The following is a 19,707-nucleotide window of genomic DNA, read 5'->3' on the forward strand; positions in this document are numbered from 1 at the left end:
AGTATAAAGCAGAAGAGTGCTAATGAAATGAGTTTGCACTGTGATAAGCGTTTGTTTCCAGCTACACAAATTAAAAGAAACCCGAACACCCCACCAAAGCAGGCTAGTTTTTCTGCAGACACCCCAGTGGTCTAGCTGTGCCTGTGTGCCCATAAGGGACAGCACTGGAAGGTTATTACGGCACAGCCAAGAGCCCAGGAGAGCAAAGAGTCTGGTGTGCATGGCTGTCACCCAGGGTGGGGGAGCCACAAGTAAAAGGCTAGCATTGAACTAGAGGGGGAGAAGAGCTGGACTGCCTTTCCCATGTTCCATATACGTGGTCTCACCACCTGGCTATCCATCATCCCTGCTCAGCTCTTCTCCAAATGCTTATGCCTTGAGACAAGGTTGAATGAAGTGAGTTTTGGTAAGTTTTTCCTAATTTCTCAGAGGTGCTCATTTCCCATCCAAAACAGGCATTCGTGAACAGCAAGAGAGGATATTCCATCCATGTGGCACCTCCAGTCCCCACTAGCCATAGCAGTAGTAGCAGCATTCCACAATTTATAAACAGAATTAAAGTAGCAAAAAAAAAAAAAAAGGTACATATTTAAAATAGCTATTATCAAAACAAACAAACAAACCCTCCATTTTGGATTATCCCTGAAAGCTTATTTGTAGCTGCATCACCTCAGTTGGGCCCTCTTTTTAAGCCTCTTGCCGTTTTCCATCAGTATTACAGCAGTCTCTCCCTCTGTTTTCAAGTGTCTCCAACCTACATTTAGCTCCTCATTGGCACAGATCTCCCCAAAACAGCACGCCATCTATGCAAGATTAAAACAAAATTTCGTTTTTATTTTCCAGCTATACTTGCAGGAAAGGGATGTCTCTGAACAGCCTCTGTGCAGTCTTCTATAGCCAGTATTTTTAATTAGGCTTCCCTGTCTTGCTTGGCATTCTATGCCTCCTTTTTGCTCGGCTGAGGTGGGGCGAGAGCAGTTCTGTCTGCAGCTGCTTCAGTAAATGGAAACACTAGACTTTGCACTATCTGGGCAGTCAGCATATGGTCAGGAATGAGTTTCACAGCAGGCTGTTTTCCCCACCAGGGGATCTTAATGTGAAGAAGATAGAAAATCCCTATGAAGGGACATGGAATCTTGTGCCAGGGAAGGAGGAGGCTGCTCTTGGAAGTGGCTGTCAGTACAAGCTTCACGTTATTTCCCTACCAAATGAAGTCTCATCCCCTCCTACAAACAGCTTTTCTGCAAAGCTTTTAATTTTATCTCCCATATTAGGCATAAATGGGGTGAGCTCTGACTCGGTGAACTCAAAATGTAATGGGCTTGTCTCATCAGTTTATGGCCAAGTTTCATTCAATTATTATTGCAGAAAAGAATAGGACAGAGTTGAATCGAGTTACACTAATAGATAATAAATGTAAACATAACTACAGAGTGCCATTTACTGACTTTAAAGACTACTCCTACAGCAATCAACTTTGTAAGGCTCTTGACAGAATCATAATGGTGATAAAACACATGGAAGCATAAGACTATTTAAACTCTTAACAGAGTCATGATAATACTAAGAGTAAATGAGCAACTCCCATAAAATATCATTTAATAATCACGCCCTGATAAGATTTAAAGTACATATCGCCATTGTTATATGAAAAAAAACATTAAAGGGCTTTTTCTTTAACACATGTAGCAACCTAACAGGTTTTAATTACCACACCTACTCCAGTGATGAGCTGTTCCACTCAAACACCCAAACATAATATTTACAACGTTGTGTGGTTGTTAAGGATCTTGATGATTGATGGAACCCATTGTGTTGCCATCTTAATAACAACAAATGCAAGTGATTACCAACACGGAAGAGAGAATCTGTGTTTTTATTTTACAACAAAAGGCTGTCCTATAGGGACTTCTTTTCAACGTAAACTAACAAACCTGCGCACATGTGAATGCGCTTCAGAGCTTGGCATGGAGACTCAAAAACAAAGACTCTGCTGCTTTAAGGACAATGTATTTTTTTGTATTAGCTTAAGAGAACATGAAAGCTGTCAAAAGAGCTCGTACAGTTTTTCACAACCCTGCAGAATTCATCTTGACCACAAGGATATATCTGAAAACTGCATCAGAAAGATAGGACAGATCTTGTTTCAAGAAATAAAAAAAGGGGGGAAAAAAGAAAAAAAAAAAGAAGAAAGCAATTGAGTGATTGAGTCAAATAGGAATACAATACATTTCCTGGCATTGCTGCTGAATATTTATATCAGGGATGAATGAGGCTACAAACCAAGTATCTTAACATGAAGCTTTGCCTTGTTAACTGCATGATATGCCAGAACACCACCTACTGTAAATCACACACTTTAAGACCAGTATTTCTTGTTTAAACATGTTACTTGTTCAGCAGAATCACTTGTGTGAACAAGCACACATTAATGTACACTAACTAGAGCAGTTTCACTATCCATCTGATAAAGTATAATTTAACAACCTTATTATCAGCATTGTAATTTTCAGACTGCTGAAATACCATATTCGTTGCAAATATTATATGGTTGAAACACTTTAACAACATTGCCCATTTGACACTTCTGTCAGATAAAATGCAGATAGTCATTTGTGCATTGATGAACATGCTTTTAATCCTATAAAGAAACTTTCTCTGTCAAATTATAAGCGTTTCAGCACTTGATTTATGAACACCGTAATTAAAATCCTTATGCCTTAAAGAAAAACAAACTCTTCATTACAACAACAGCTTTCTTTCACATTTTAATCTTTTTATATTTAGAGTATACTTTCATGGGTTGCTATTAGCTATCAGTTCAGCTTGTCATTTCTGGCTGCCAAAACCAGAATATTTCTCTCTATAACCTGGTCAAATCTCAAAGTCTAGGGAAGCACCCAAAGGGATCAGTGTTTATTTAATGCTTCTACAAAGCATTTGTGGGGGGGAAAAAAAAATCTGTTAATTTAACAGGTTGAGGAAAACCATCCTACAATTCAGTGCTTCCCACTTCTAAGAAGGCCAGAAATGCTGTAAGGTCTGCCAAAATATTTATTTTCCTCCTATAACTGTCAGAAACAAGAGTTTTGGGAGATACAATTCAGGAAAAAAAAAAAAGCTGCACTTGGGTAGTGAGTCTGTAATGATTCTGGTTCAATTTAAATTTCAGACATTCTATAGAAGGGGAAGAGATTTCTATTTTATCTGAACTAATTTAATGCATATCATCCATTCTTTCTTTCAGCACCCATCAGCAGAGCAGCAGCAGCAGGTTTCAGCTTCCTACAGTCAATGCAATTCAAAATTTCACAGAATTTACACTAAAACTACCATAACTGAAAATAATACGGTTACACATTAGCATCACTTCTCTAATCTCTGTCCCTAAATCCCAGAAAAGAACAATTCATTTACAATCTAAGCAAGTAATCTTGAATCAAATCCTGAAGCTTGTCAAAATAGGATCCTCTGAACTATTCAACAAGCAACTAATTTCAAAAGAGGCAAGTCCCAAATCAAGTCTTTGCTGCTGAAGTCCAGGTCCCTTTCACCTGGCTTTATAACAAATTTTTTTTGAAGTGTTGCAAACATATTGAAAAAGAAATTAGAAGGAATAATGCCTGAAGAAGGTCTCCCTGGTGAGACTCTTCTGACTCCAGAGGGTTATCTGAATTTTTTGCCACTATTTCCAAAACAAAAAAAGTTCCTGAACTCAGCACCACATGAAGCTGAAAAGCTTATTGTGTAAAAGATCAGGAGAAAACACTATTCTTGCAGATAATGAAGACAACTGAATGGAACCATATTACTATTTCTCAGTGGAGAGCTTGAAAACTCACTCCTCAAATACCATCTCTAAAAACGTAACAGATGAATTTTGTTATTCTTCTAAGAAGCCTCTTTAAGGTTCAGCTGGGATAAAACAGATCATGCTGCCCTCTTGTGCTAGACGTGCACAGAAACCAACCCCCTTTTATTCCTGCAAGTGACATGAGAAAAGCAACATATAAAGCATTCTCTATGAAACAGAAAACATCCACATCTTCCTGCTTTACAGATACTTTGACATTCATGGCATACCCTTACTGGGATATGGGTAGAAGAGCAAAGAAAGTTTCCAGAGCCAAATTCTACACTCAAAAATAAAAGTTTTGTGAACAAATGCAGAGAAGTCAGATGTGATAAAACCCAAAATACTAACACTTCAACTACCCATCAAGCTTTCACGATAGTTCTGTAAGTGATGCAGTAGAGATACCTGCTGATAAATTTGAATTGCAGACATAAATAAATGGCAATTTTTTCTGAGTGCTGGGTAAGACAATACACTTTGGTCACTTAGGATTATCAGCTCAGTAGGGTTAGGCTAAACAATTAAGAAGGAAAGACAGAGACGGTCATTTATTAATAAGATTCCAATGCAAAATATGCAGTAAAGTTTAACTATTTTTAGACCTATGCCAGATTAGAGAAAGGTGAAATACACGCACATACAATTATTTTTGGCTGGGAAGGGAGACAGGAGAAGGGTCCTTTTATTCCTTTTCTCTCTCTGCTACGTAATGCAGGTTCCAAAAATACATTGACATTCTTCTATCATCTGGGTAAAATTCCCACTGCCACCTTCCCCTCCCTATATATTGCTAATGCAATCTGCAGAGAGAGATCTTGGGCTCATGCCTAAACTGTTTCACAAAGCACATTTTTTTTAGAAATAAGTAATTTCATTTATTCACCAAGACTGATTGGATCTGTTGGGAGCTGACAGACATGTCATGATTCACCACGCATTTCCATTTCCTAATGTCGACTCCCTGATGCTCCTCGTTACTCTGCTTTCCCAGTAAGAACTACCAAGAGCTTGGGATGCCTATTTATTTAAGTTTCCTTCCTCTCTGGAACACAGATCACCATGTGTTCAAAACACTAGCCGTGGCATTTTTTAATTACTGATTATATTTTTATAAATAAAGCAGCAAAATTCAGTTCAGCAATTGCTTCTGCTGAGGTCTTACAGACCTCACACTAATACTGAGAACATGCTGGATGCTTAAATGACAGATCTGACACTGCAAAATTAGCTATGCTAATATGGGATATGATAACTAATAGTTTGGCTTAGCTATTACAGTCACAACCCTAGAAAAAGGCAAATTTAAATTTCTTTTTACTATGTCTTTCATAGGCATATTAAAAAAAAGATAGGGGAAAAAGAATAAATCCCACCTCAATGCAAGAAATAGCATGTGAAGTTCTAAAAGACAAATAAACAGTAAAAAAGCCATGTAAATCAGAACATGAAATACAGATATTACAAACAGATTTCAGAACTGCTAAATGCTGCAATTCTGAACAATAACATCATCTCACATGTCATCTTTTCTCTTTTTCCCTTTTTCAAATAATGCAGAAATCGGAACAGCAGTACTTCTGCATGCCACCCTGACCAAGAGAAAGATGAAGGGAAAGAAATATATGCATCCTAAAGTTAATATTCCATTATAAAATATCTATTGATTAATAGAAACACACATCTAATTCACAACAGTGTGTGAATACCAGTAACAGGCAGGTTTTATGAGTGTCAGTTTTACAATGCACTGCTAATTAGAGCTTCACAGTGTTACAAAGCAAACTGGTGTTACTCTACACTGTTGCTGATGTTTTCTCTCCAGTTCTTAGTTTGTTATTATGAGCCAGATTTATGGGCATTCTTACAAGATCATTATGCATTTCCTCAAAAATAAGTTACTGCATCTACTGTGCACAAATACACGAGAGAGAAGACAAAAATCCCTGACACATCAGCACTGGGATTTCTTCTCATGTATGTGGTCTCACTAACTCACCACTAACCCATTTCCTAAGCTTTCCTTCTAATCCTTTGCAGTGGCCTTGAAGTTACTTTTCCACACACTCACAGTACAAGCAAGCCATGTAACACAGCCCCAAACTTCTCTAGTTGTAGGGTTTTTTAACATTAAATTGTAGGCATTTCATTCATCATATCATGGGCATGAACCTCTTCTCCACATATCTTATCTCCTGAAAAAAATTGCTACTTTCTCTGAAACAATAAAGCCATCCCTATATATTGTTACAATTAAATGCCTCCTGATGCTATGAGAACAAGCCCACATCCATTTTTTTTCCAAGGGAGCGAAGACCATCAGGCTTCTGTTTCTCATGCAAAAGAGAAACCTTTGACTAGTCAATAAGTACCACCCACTTCCCCACTCTCTTCACTCTGCTCCAGCTTCTCTCTCCTTTCTTTTGAAGAACATAAGGATCTGAATCACAGTTTTACAAAATGTATTCATACACATTCAGCATACAGGAGACACCCTGTGAAACTGCATCAGAACAGGAGTGCAAGTACAGGTCAATGTACAACACCAAAGCTACAGCAAATTCATTGTTCTGTGAGCTGCATTTAAAGACAGTAAGATGAACCATCAACAAGCAGCCTGAGTTCAAAACTGAAAAGCACTACACTGTTAAATTTAAAGTGTTTCAGTAAAAATTTAGATTTAGAGAGTCCAGGTTAAAGAAGTAGAAGAACCCAAGGAAAGTGCAAAAATAACCACCAAATTGTAACTGCCCAGAAATGGTACAATTTGTGCAATCAAGCAGGTACATGAAATATTGAGGGGTGTTTTTACTAATAAACTTACCTATAGGATTTCTGTCAAAAAACAAGACAGGAGCTTTCAAAATGGATTGAAACATTCTGTTGTGCAAATTCTGACCAGAATTTACAAGAACTTGAAACACCAGAAGACTTCTTATTATGCCAAATAGTATTGTAGCCACTGTTAAACCTGAAATTAAAAAAAAAAAAACAAAAAAACAAACACAAAAGAAAAAACCCAAGGGAAAAAAACCACAAACACATGAGTAGAGCCTCCAAAAATACATGGATCTTTCCGAAGAAAAAGTAGTTAAAAATAAAACTGCACTAAAATCAAATTCTCTGGAGTTTTGTGTATAGCAAGAATCCAAACTTAAGCCTAAGGGGACTCAGACTGAGTGCAGAACACAGATACATTTATCACTATCTTCAGTTACTATCACAGAATCAATTTAATCAATTTCTCTTTTTCTGTTTGAAAGAATTGGCACTTCATAGAAATGTAGGAAATGTCTGTTAACCCACGAGATAAATGTGTATTAAAACTTTCTGCATAACAGCATTACTAAAAAATTCATTTCACAGTGCCATGTGTAATTGTGGCTTGCAGAGGTCACTGTGAAGACTCAACACTTGCCAGCAGGTATTAAAAAATTTATTTAGAGCCAACCTTGAAGTACTACCAATCATACCAAACCATTTATGCAATTCTTCCCCTTGCAAAACACACCAAATCATTTAAATTATGTGATTTCACACCTTGTAAGATGCATTCCTTATGCCACATGAAAACAGTCCTTCTAGGGAACTGTCTGTGGACTCTTTGTCTCTCTACTGTGCACTACTCTGCTTACAGGACAAGGGTGCCACAGGTCAAAAAACTGAAGTAAGTAATGAGATGGCTGTTACTTTTGTTTGCTGTGCATAATCTCCAATGTGGCTGCCCAAATTCCCTATCAGTAAGAGTGAACAGTGAAGGTCTAAACCTTTCATTTAGTAGGGTTTCCAAGCTCCACAAGATGTGCTTCTGAAAATCAGTATAGCTACCTCAGGTCTTGAGGACATGCTGAACTTAGACCCCAGCTATCAGCAGAAAAACTTGCCTACTCTAAGGGCAGGTTAAAATCATATACAATTCAGGAACAGCTATAGTAACAGTGGGAAAGAGGGAGGTTTTAAATCATATGACATAGTTAAGCTATCCCATCCTGATTCCTTCTGTGTCCTCCCAGGGACCAAAAAAAAGGTATCATCACTATTCCATTTGTCTGCTTGCAGTTTATCCTCACATTCTGTGAGGTGCTCTTTTTTTTAAAAAAAAAAAGATGGTGGCTGGGATGAGAGTTTGTTTGACTTGTCCCAGCTGCTGCATTCCTGGCCAGGTAGGAGAAGACAATTTTTCCAAGAGTAACTGCATACACCTGAACAGAAAAGCTGTGTCATGCAAAAAGAGAGCAGGAGAGACACAAAGCAGGAGGTTGTGGCACAGCCCATTCCTAACACCAGTCTGTGGGAGCAACACAAGGAGAGGGACCACATCCTGGGAACCCCACATTTCTGCACAACTTTACTCAGGCCTGGAAGCAGCTGGAAACTGTTGGTATGACCCTCCCAGAACAAAACACCTGAACTGACCTAATGGCTGGGGAGGAGGAGGAACAAGACCTATTTCCAAGTCCTTCACCTGATCTGTCTCTCTGCTTTCCCTGTCCATGAGCTCAGAACCTCAGTATAAGAGAGACAAAGGCCCTTTGTATGTTTGCCTTATAGAAGAGGTGTGGAATCAGTTCCTCAGTTCTGGACAACAGTGCTCCCTATTAACAGCAATTCTATTCTTCAAAATCCTTGTTTCACAGAAGCAACAAGAACTAAGAAGGAACTACCGCAGTGGGTTTTTTTTTTTTTCCCGAACACTGAGAATCAGAAATAAAAATGTTGCTTTATACTGTTTAAGAGATTATAGAAAAAAAGGTAAGTTGGATTATTATGTATTTCAGATAAAATGTACTACCTTTTCATAACTTTGTCAACATCACTTAAAATTTTGTGTAGATAAGTCAATGCAGCCTGTTCAACCATTGCAAATATCTCACTAAGTCATCTAAATGCTGCAATATGAAGGTAGCTCTTGTTGTTTTGCTATCTAGAGCAAAATATTCCTTGAAGGATAAAATTTTCACTAATGCGGTTCAGGCTATCTGGTCAGAGAAAGTGAAATTTCCCACATTTAATCATACTGTGCAGTCCACTGGAACGGCTCATGAAATAAGACATTACACAGAGAAAATAAGAGCCAAGTTTATCTGGCTCCTAAATTGCTGCTTTCCAGGCCAAACAAAATGTTTTCTGTCAGCCTCTTGGATCATGTGGATTCCAGAAAACAGACTAAACAAAAAATCCTGCACTTATTCTCTCACCTATGGAGATGTTTCTGAATGCATTTGATGCATATTCTTCTGGCATTCCACCTGTTTTCTCACACCAATCATTTACATCTCCATGAAGAAATTACCATGCCATACAAAACCATACATCACTAGGAGTGTTAAATAGCAGAACCTGAGAGCATGCACATGATTTTTCTGTGGCAATTTTTACTACATCTTGGAGCCGTTTTTCAAGATGTTTGGATGCCTGAATGCAAGGATCAACGCCCTTTTCTGAATATTCAGAAGCATAATGTTACCTATTGAAATATATTGAAATGCTTTTTAACAACCTGCTTTGCATACCCATCTAGGATGCCTTTTAAAAACTTGTTCTTTTGCTATAGCACTTCAGAAGAAATGTAGCTATGCCAAGTTTTACAACAGGACAGAATAAAGATCCATTTCCAATCCCTCTTGCCATCCATATAATGACTGAAGATATAGCTCAATGACTTACTAATATATAGACAATAACCATAACCTTAATGTGACTGACTTTTCAAATATTCAATTCCTGATTTACTTTCTAAAATCCAGGCAAAGCAGTCAAAGACTGCATTCAACCTATTTCTTCTGTCAGACTTATTTTACATTATTTATTGCAATTTATTTAATCAGAAAGCAAGACCCAGGCTTCTAATCTGTTAACTAGTAACTGCTAGAAATCACATTTCCCCACACATTGCTTTGCACCTCTCAAAACTCTCTATCAGATAATAAATAGTTCTTAGACACACACACACACGTGCATGTGCAATTACCTGCATAAATTCCCAAATAAAAATTAAGGTCTAGATGTTCATTCTTAGTTGTTCTATTATTTCCATTTGTTGTGAGATTCAACTTTTCTTGATGATTTGCCCTGTGGAAATGCACACAGAAGATAACCATCATCAAATAAGTGCATTTAGCTGTTTCTAGATTCAACTCTGTTGAAATCTTTACTTCAAAAGATCTCATGCATTGATGCTGTCATGCATCACAACATGAATAGATGCAATTACAGTCTACACTTGGCATAAAGTTTAAATTTCTTTCCCCCACAAAAGAAGTGGAAACCAGAGGAAGATCTGAACTATTCTAGAGCAGCAGGTTCCATTCCCTTTCAATTAAACAAACAGCCCTTGACTGAAAAGGCAGAAACAACTGGCCAGTCATTATCATCAACTTACCAGTAAGAAAGCCACCAGTCCTGGAGCACATAGGCCACCTTGAGCAAAAGAGGCAAATATAAGAATCATCTTACAAAATTAAAAAAAAAATTAGAAAATTAAATTTCCTTGCTATTCTTTCAAGCTCTCTGGGAAAACATCACATATTCAGAAAAGTATGCCATCCAGTCTTTCAAGACCAGCAGCAATTTGCCAAGCACATTAGAAGGTGCTCTACAAAGAAAGAAGTTACCTTAAATTACCTTACATGTTAGCAAACTAAAGGAAAGCAATACACTTTAGCAAACAAAATACAGTAGCTCTTCCTAACGTATGTTAATTGAACATTAAAGAACTCATTTTCTCAGTTCCTAAATTTGCTACAAGAGATATTCCAAAATGCTTTTTGATTAACAAACTTTCTGATGTTACCAGTCCAGAAATTTGTGTTTACAGGAGATAATTACCAGAAACAGGGCTGAAGGAGGATGAGAGAGAAGAGGGAGGGAAAAACTCCTTCTGCCACCTTCCTTCTGTGACAAGAGGTGACTACAAACATGTAACAGGGTTATTATCTCAAAATACACTTCTGTTCATGTGAATTTGAAGTTGTGGGCAGTCTACTACAGTGATTTGATCTTGCTTAGCTATTCCAACAGACTCAATTCAAGGACAAGCAAGAAGTAAGATGTTAAAATACATAGACTATTTTTTTTTACAGCCAAGAAAAAATCATTTCCATGAAATGCATTTGAGCTTTCTCAGCACAAAACAGAGAAAAGGGCAATAAGGCATCTTCACTCAGTTTCCTCACCTCACCATTGCCTTCAGTAAGCTTGGAAATAACTTTCTTTTTTTAAAAAATCTTTTGCTTACCCGCTACAGTCTGCATCACACAAAATATTTGCCTATGCTCTTCCTCATCTTCTCACTCTGCTAAACAGTGACCCTCCATCTAAACTTTTCACATAATCTGCACTTACCAACAGGTGAGCTGCTCTTTGAACACTTCTGTCAGATTCCATCCTCCCACACCCAGTAAATGTCTTTATCCTCCACAACTGGAAACATTCTGACTGCTTAGGTTTGTTAAACACCATTTTTATACACCTTATGAATTCCTTCTCTTTCAAAATACATTCAATATTATTTGTGGCTTCCAACAACTTACCTGTGCCAAAATATTAAGTACTAAGAGTATAAAAATCACAAAGTAGTTTGCTCCTGCAGTGAAATATTTTCTGTAAAGTTTAAAGCTTATTTTTCCCTCATGGCGAGTCTCCTCTGGCACTGTGGCAAGTGCATTTTCACCCTGAAAGAAAAAGTCCACAGAATAAAACCCATCAACCTTGTAGTTACGGGTTCAGACTAATTCACTTGAAAGTCATGGTTCAGAATTAGCAAGAAACTAAACAAGGAGATAAAAAGTGATTATGCATATAAAAACTTTAAATACTGAACTATGACCAAAATATATACTATAGCTATGACCAAAAAAAATAGTCTCAGTGCACTTATACTGAAAAATATACTCTGCAAAGCAACACTTCAAGGATTTTATTTGGCATTGCGTCACCAAATATAACACATCATCATATATAGCCAGAAATATTTACTCTGACCACTATCCAGGTTCTTTTCTCATATACTACCTTCACTCATAACAGCTCCAGAAATTAAGGCCTTTATGTGGGGAAGATTCTGTTTTCAGAATGCAAATGTGGGCAATCTTTCCTTTCAGAAAAAGCATTTAAAGTAAATACTCTTCTACAAATATGTACCAAAATCAACCAACATTCACCCACGACTTACAAATTATCCATAAAGTTCTAATCATCTCCTTGTAAATAACAACAAAGCATCTGTTAATAGGGAAAACAAGTAAAATGACAAATGGAAGTCATACTAAACAAACAATGGGTGGAGGACACTGAAAAACAGAGAAGGAAAAAATTATACAGACATAAAGAAAGTAAAAGAACTATACAAATATTTTTTTTTTGAAATTTTTACTGTATATGCAATATAAAAACAAGTGTCAGTTCAGTGGACTTGTAACAGCTGATTTTGTTGCCACAAGACATGGCTGTACAAGAGCAGTGGAATCAGGAGACCTGACAGAGAAATCCAACCTACTCATCCATAAAAGGTGAGACGCCTATCTTGGCTTTTTGTTTCTCCAGCCACCCCACCTTTCCACTTCACCCCATCCCCATCCAACAGTCTTAATGCTGCAAAGAAGTTTGGTACACCTCCACAAATTTAAGACTGGAGTTGCCATTGGGGCATTCATAACGTAAGTTCATTGCTTTGGAGCCTAAAACCATTCCTCAAAAAGGTATTAAAAAGTCCACAGCTTTTTTTTTTTTCTTTTTTTAATCTCACTGCTTTTCATCATAGAGAAGAAACAGAAATAATATATACCCACAGCATAAATGTGACAATCACCAGGGACATACAGGGATTGCTTGTTCCATGGATGCAGTGCTAGCACAGCCTAACAGGGTTACAGGGAGTGAATTCAAACACACCAGCAGAAGGCAACCTCTGGTACAGAAACTTGAAGGCTGCTTTTGCACTGGGCAGGCCAAGAGCTAAGGAGGCACCTGGAAGTCACACTGGCACCATACAAAGCTTCCTGTTTTCACCAACAAAAGAGAGTGAGGCAGTGGTGTCCCAGGATTACCCCCACAGGGCCAGCCCAAGATTATGTGGGTGTTTATGGGTATGTTGATGCCAGCCATGCAAAGACAGACTTTGCATAAAGCCACAGCTTCTATATGCACTTCCCAGAGCTCAGGATTTCAGGGAAAGTGTTCATTTCAGTTCAACAGCGCACAAACACAGCGAACCTACTCAGTACAGTGGAACTGGTCCTTTAGAGCACTGCTGTCAGAGGACAGGCTGAAAGAAGCACAGTGTGGTGGCTCTGGACACATACAAGGAATGCTCCCAGCAGCCAGCAGAGCTGATGCTGAACTGCACAGACTGACTCTGCTGGGTTTGAACAGCACCACACTGAGCTGTGAGCTGCCAGCCCAGCATGGCTGGGCAGGTCCTCCACAGGTGAGTCCTCACCTGATAATGCAATTCAGTAATCCCCGAAATCCCAACGCTGCAAGGAAAGCCCATATCGAAATTTAAGTTAAAAACCAGCCAGACAAGAATCTGCCAGACACTTCTATCCTCTGAGGACTCACAGGTGGTTGTTCCACAGTTCCATCTTTCTGTGAGTGGACGGACGAATCCTGGGACAAGACAGAGGATTCCGAGAAGGTTCGGTTCCGGGCAGACTTCAGGTTGGGGGTTCCTGGAACTGACAGCTGTTCTACCACCTCCTCATCTTTTTTCAAAAGGGAAGCAAAGTCGACGCCAGATCTCAGGAACTCGGCATAGGTACCTTTCCCCACCATTTTACCCTACAATCAATATAAAGTTTTAGTACCTTCATTATACACTTTCCTAAAAGGACAATTTTTCTTATCTGTCCTTGCTACCTCTGGGGTTCTGCAGCTGCTGGGCACACATCCCACTTCAGAACTGAGCAAAAGCCTCTATAAGTTCCTCACTTAGAGGAGCAGAAACAAGCTCTTTAGGCTCTGGCCAGTCACCCTGTAGCAGCTAACAGGGCCAACAAACAAACAGGATGAGAACAGCCCCAGTTACAGCCAAGGGAGATTCACCTTCCTGGAGAAGCTGTGAGAGACAGTCAAGCTATGTAGCTTTAGGACAACCTGTTAAACCACATACACAACCATCACTCTTTTTATATTGCTCCATCCCAGGGGTAAACACCATTTTCTGATCCTCACAGAACCTTACAAGGAGCAACAGTGACCATGTCCATGGTTCTTTCAGCTCGATCACACATTTCTCAAGAGCTACTGTAACTTTTGAATGGAAAGAAAAAGAGGGACAGTGTCTTTTTTTGTACCATCTCGATACATCAAAAGTAATTTCAAATATTTCACTACACAGTCTCTAAAAAAACAACATGAAAAAAAGTCCCAGCTGCAGTCCTTGCATTTCCCCTCTGCCTCTGAGTATCTGGTACAATGAAGACATGAAGGAACCAGCTGTACTGAAGTACATGATGTACAGCATGCTCATTCTCAAAGGCATCTGAGACTATTTCTTAGCCTTTATTTAAAAATGGATTTGTTGCAAAATTAACATCGTTCTTAATTCACACAGAAGTGTAAGAAACAAGAACAAAAGCAAAACATTAACACAGTCTCACAGTATATTAAACCTGAAGCAAGGGAAGGCTAAAACTTTATTTCAAAACCAGACAAAATGTTTGAAGAAATAAGTATTATTAATTCAAGATTATTTATATGCATGATAAATTTCAGAAGCAGATTTTTCAGGGAATGTATTCCAAGAAAAATCAACATATTAATAATAGTAAAACCTAAAAACCATATACAGTCATAAGTAGACAGAAAATATATTTACAAACTAAAAATTCAAACCTGACTTTTTTTTTTCCTTTCTTAGATTAAAAAGGATAATTACAAAGTGTAAGTATAGACATTGAAATCACTTACATCCTTTAAAATTAGAATCTGATTTGCAGCACGGAGGTATTGCAACTGGTGAGTAACCAAAACAGAAATCTTCTGACGTAAGGCCTGACAAATACATCTGCAAAGAGATGGAAAGACTAACTAAAATTAAATGCTCCAAAATATTTTTAATTATTTCTGGAAAACCTCTTCTTTTCAATTATTCAGTTTTTAAAATAAGAAGCTGACCATGCTTACTGGATGTACAAAAACCATATAAAACCTTAAGAAACACATTCCTCATTTAACTTTTTAAATTTTCAAGGTAGGAGAAAGAAATATAATTATTTCTGGTCTGGAAAAAAAGAGGAGACAATAAGACATTTCATTAAAATTGTCTTCAACACTTCCTGTAACAAATGTACATGTCATAGGCTGAATTGCAAAGAGAGTATTTTTTTTTAAAATTATACAATAGGAAAGAGAAAGAAGAGCAAGATACTGCGGAAAATTGGAGAAATACAGTCAGTAAAAGTAACTTAATTGAGAGAAGCTTCCAGACCAGCTGCAGCACTGAGCCACAGAGACTTCTGGAGAACTAAACAGTACTACTGATTTAAGAAAAAAAAAAAAAAACAAAAACAAACCCAAAGCATTCCAAAATAGTCCATAAGTATTTATTTACAACTGGTTCACTAATGCTTAGTTTCATCATCCATTTACTTTTAGAAGAACTGCTCTGTATAACTGAAGAACAACAACTAAGTGAAAAGCCCAATTCTGAGATCTGATAGTGTGTCCCTTTCTCACTGATGATACAGAGAACCCAAAGAAAGCCTTCTCAGCAGGGAATGTAACTGGTCCAAGAGTTCAGACATCTGCTGCCACAACCTTTTTACCTGCCTTTTAAAACCCCACACAGCTCACCTTCCCTGGGATTGTCCACTACTCTCAAGAGGCACACTTTGTTAGACTGTGAGCACACTTAATGCATGACAACAGGACAATGCTGCGCAAACTCCAATCACCACTGTCACTTTTATTAAATACACAAGCACACACACACATGCACACAGTCACACGAGATCCAGACAGAGAACACCCAAAGGCCCTTCAGCCTTTCCTGAGTGCCAGACAAAGCGAGATGAAGGGACTGCATTCTCTTCCCCAACTAAGAATCAATTTAAAATGTTCCTGGCAGAAGTTAAAATGGCTCTTCCCCACGTTTAAGCTAAACAGAAATTTCAACATCCTTGAAAATGTATTCCAGGGACAAGCTACCATTGTCATTACAAAATTTTTCTCTGAAGTTCAAGTTTACGTCCTTTGGTGCAATTTCAATCCATTACATCCCCAAGGGCCCCTAGACCAGTTCATTCCTGTGCACAAAGTCCCTTCATTTTTGAAGGTCCTTCTCCTCCAGACATGAAAGGAAAACAAAAGTAATAGAGAAGTCTCCCAAATAGGCCTTTCTTTTAAGTTGCAGATAGGTTTCTTTCTTTTTAGCCTCCCTGTCCTGGACACCTGAATGATCCCGACCACCAATACTGGAGTATGAAGCTGGTCTATACATTTTTTGAAGGGCACAAAATTGAAACATCATTTCAGCTGAGACCTTATATGCAGAAAACGTAATAGGAGCATTATTTCACTTGTACTGCCACATACAGTGCTAGTCATAAATCCCAGGACATCATTTCCTTAACAAGAGGATGACACTGCTGAGTCACACTGGGTTTGTGATCTACTACACTCTACACCCCCCCTTCCATATAATTGCCACACTACTGGTGCCTGCTCATTGTATGTTCATGGACTCAACACTTCGCACTTTCCCCTGCTGCATGCACCTACTAATTCACATCCCATAGCCAAAACTTCACAAATACCTGCCCATTTCCAGAACTGCCTTTAGCATTGCCTGATTTTCTATCACCTGAAAAGCTACCACCAAAGACCTTAATACATCATCAGAAACACCAGAATCAGGGCAGACCTCTCCAGAAATTAACACCCTTCCAATTCAACATAAATAAGCAATGTTTTAAGTTAACAAACTTAAGTAACAGGATACTATAATCCCTTTGAAAAGCCCACTGCACTTTGACAGCAAACTGCTACACAATTAAAAAATAATTAGCTTGAGCTTTGACAGTGCAGAGCATGAAGCAAGAGACACTGAGAAGGGGACCCACAACAACACAGTGCTCCCCTGAGCAAAGGCAGAGTCTCCACACTTTGTGCATACAAATCCTCATTTCTTCTTCCTTCCCTATCAGGTCTGCTCTTCTTTGAGACAAGTTTTTCTTCAATCTTTTTTAAGTTTTTATCTCCAAGAACCAGCTTTCTTTCACCTCTGGAAAATGTCTCTTCTTTAATGATTCTACTTTCTTCCTTACCATTCTTTCTCCCTCTCCTTTTTGGAAGTTCACATGCAAGTTTAACTTCACTCTAGTTAATACTTATATTCATTTCAATGAAAATAACCACTGAAATGAAATTAAAGCACATGCAGATGTGCTCACAGGCATAAAGCCTTTGTTATATTAATTTACTTCCTATATTTGTTTTCCTCTCCCTTCCATTTAAATTTAAGTAGTTTAGAGAGCTCAACTGCCCGGTTAGATCTGCACATTTCAAAATGTACAAAATTTTAAAATAAAGTGTGCTAAGCTTGACAGAGAAAAAGAACCCCCACACCCTACCCATTTTCCTCTGCTGTCTCTATTTCTACTCTGCTGCTTCTGTTTCTATGCCTACCTTGATAAACATTTATCTCCATCTCACGGCAAGTCCCAGTCTGTAAAGTAAATATGACTGGTCCACAAAATCCATTGATGTGTTCCAGGCAACAGGTAGCACTGGATGGCTGGAGAAGGTATATAAGCAAACACAGAGAGATGCTTTCTCTGGCACACATTTCCAGCTTCCAGAGTCCATATATTATGAACTTTTTGAGCCAGAGATCCTGGTGTTCAAGTAGATCTTCGTGAACTTTTTTTATGTGAATTCTGTCTGATACTAGGAATGACGTGCACACCACTCCCAAGAACCATCACAACTTTAGGTCTGATTTTAAGATTCCTAAACTGTCATGCAACTCTGGCTACTGACAGAGAAGAAAGAGAAAGAAATCAAGCTGATCATCAAGTGAGACTGTTCCTGTCACTGGAAAGGATACATGGGTGGGAACAATACCTAGAGAAAGGCATGCCCCAATGAAATATAAATCTCACCCTTAAAAACATGATTTTTGAGTCAATACTGCTGGGAGGACACAATTTAATCTCTACCTAAAGGTGATCTGAAACCATATAATCCTGGCAATATATAGATAAACAGGGAGAGTACGAAATTCCTTAGGATCCAAGTGCAATTGAACGATTTTCTTCAAAATCCCAGTCTGCTCCAAACTTCACCATAGAAAGAAACATGCGACTGGATCTGCGATGGCTGTCCTTCATTTTGAAACCAGAGGTCTCAAAATATGGGATTTCTTATTTTAAGTTAATTAAAAGCTATATTTATTTAAATAAATATAAAATAAAGGCATCTTTTCATATCCACATACAAATATGTAAAAATGTGTAACTACACTGGCAACCCCCCCACTGGAAAAAGGCTGAAGCATGGCTACTAATAACTATCAAGAGAATTCACAGGATAAAAGGCAACAAGTAACATAAAAATAGGAAACCTTCAGTTTATACCTTCCTAGGTCCCAAGGAACCAGGATAGAGGAATTAAATGAAAAACTGGCTTTATCTACTTCATCATCCACAGAACAACTTGTCCGTATCACAAAGAAATTCTTAAGAGCCACAGTCTCTTATTAATAATATCATGGTCTGTTTTCCCACTGGAGCTGTGCTACTTGCATTCTTTCTCATTTGAAAACTATTCATATATTCTAAACTGCTTACTGCAGTAGCTAAACAGAACACAGAAAAGCAGCAAATGTAATGAACCAGCCACCCACATGCCATAGCTTTGGGGAATTACTAGGAATATACCTATCTTTGATGTAAACACATAGACTAGACACTCGTAAAAAAAAATAAATTTTAACATAAAATTACAAGAAAAAAAAGAGCGACTGAACGGAACAATATCCACTTCAGATTCTCATTTAAAAAATCCCGTTTCTTCCATCTCCTCTATTGTTTTAAGCCTCGTGGTTTGGACTCCTGGGGGGTCAGCCTGCATGAAGTGGTGTTTTGGACATTCCTCAGCACCATGTTCTAAGAAATCATTCTTGCCCAAGTGCTCTCTGTCTTCTCCACATTTCAAGCACTATTCAGGAAGCACTAAAGTGCATGCCTTGCCCTGTTTATCAAAGCAACTTACTGAACATAATGCTCTCCCCACTACCCCCAGTACCTTTACAGATTCCACAAAGGCCTCAGAAGACAACTTCCGTTTGTAAAAAAACCCTCTCTTAAAATCTTGTGCAGGGAGGCATTGTTCTGTTTTCCTTCTCACTACTACTCCACCCAGTCCATTTTCTAAAAAATGCTTTCATTCTACTTAGTGTTTTGTTCAATCTGATTTGGAGTTGTGGAGAAAAAATGAAAATACAGAACCAACTCCAGCTACTTGTCTGAGTCTCAAATTCTCTGAGATAACCTCCTTATTCCTCCTCATCTTCACACACTTATCAGCAAAACACACACTGTGCTCACAGTGCAATGGCTTCTATCTCCTTTATGGTTTTGCACATGCAAAAATCCACACTTCCAGGTTTGCAGTAGAATGTAGACGATGCCAATGTCACAGCTCACATGAAAAGTAGAGTAAGCTGAAGAGGCAGCCTGACCTCCTTCACAAGGCACCACAGTACTTCCCTGTCTCCTTCTCCATGAAGAGCCTTAAAACTTCAGGGAGAGACAGGTTAACAGCTCAGGTGGGTGCACCTTCAGAACTCAGGTACTGATACAGGCAGATGCTGGAGCTGCAGAGAGATCTTGTGCAGAAACAGAAAAGCA

The 19,707-nt window shown here is 38.4% G+C and overlaps 1 protein-coding gene across 4 annotated transcripts in view; it reads right to left on the bottom strand.

Annotated features, from left to right (window-relative positions):
* The window catches only part of ABCC4 (ATP binding cassette subfamily C member 4 (PEL blood group)), a 141,368-nt gene that overhangs the window by 83,704 nt on the left and 37,957 nt on the right, over positions 1-19,707 (bottom strand). For 3 of the 4 annotated variants that reach the window (XM_062487807.1, XM_062487806.1, XM_062487805.1), the window contains exons 14-19: positions 14,765-14,861; positions 13,415-13,633; positions 11,386-11,526; positions 10,236-10,273; positions 9,825-9,925; positions 6,678-6,824 (exon numbers count right to left, since the gene is read on the bottom strand). In XM_062487807.1, coding sequence (XP_062343791.1) covers positions 6,678-6,824; positions 9,825-9,925; positions 10,236-10,273; positions 11,386-11,526; positions 13,415-13,633; positions 14,765-14,861 — 743 coding nt within the window. The remainder of the gene's footprint in view (positions 1-6,677; positions 6,825-9,824; positions 9,926-10,235; positions 10,274-11,385; positions 11,527-13,414; positions 13,634-14,764; positions 14,862-19,707) is intronic. The other variant, XM_062487808.1, reaches the window with a different exon arrangement.

The sequence above is a fragment of the Cinclus cinclus genome, chromosome 2 (genome assembly GCF_963662255.1).
Source record: "Cinclus cinclus chromosome 2, bCinCin1.1, whole genome shotgun sequence".
Classification (NCBI taxonomy): Eukaryota; Metazoa; Chordata; class Aves; order Passeriformes; family Cinclidae; genus Cinclus; species Cinclus cinclus.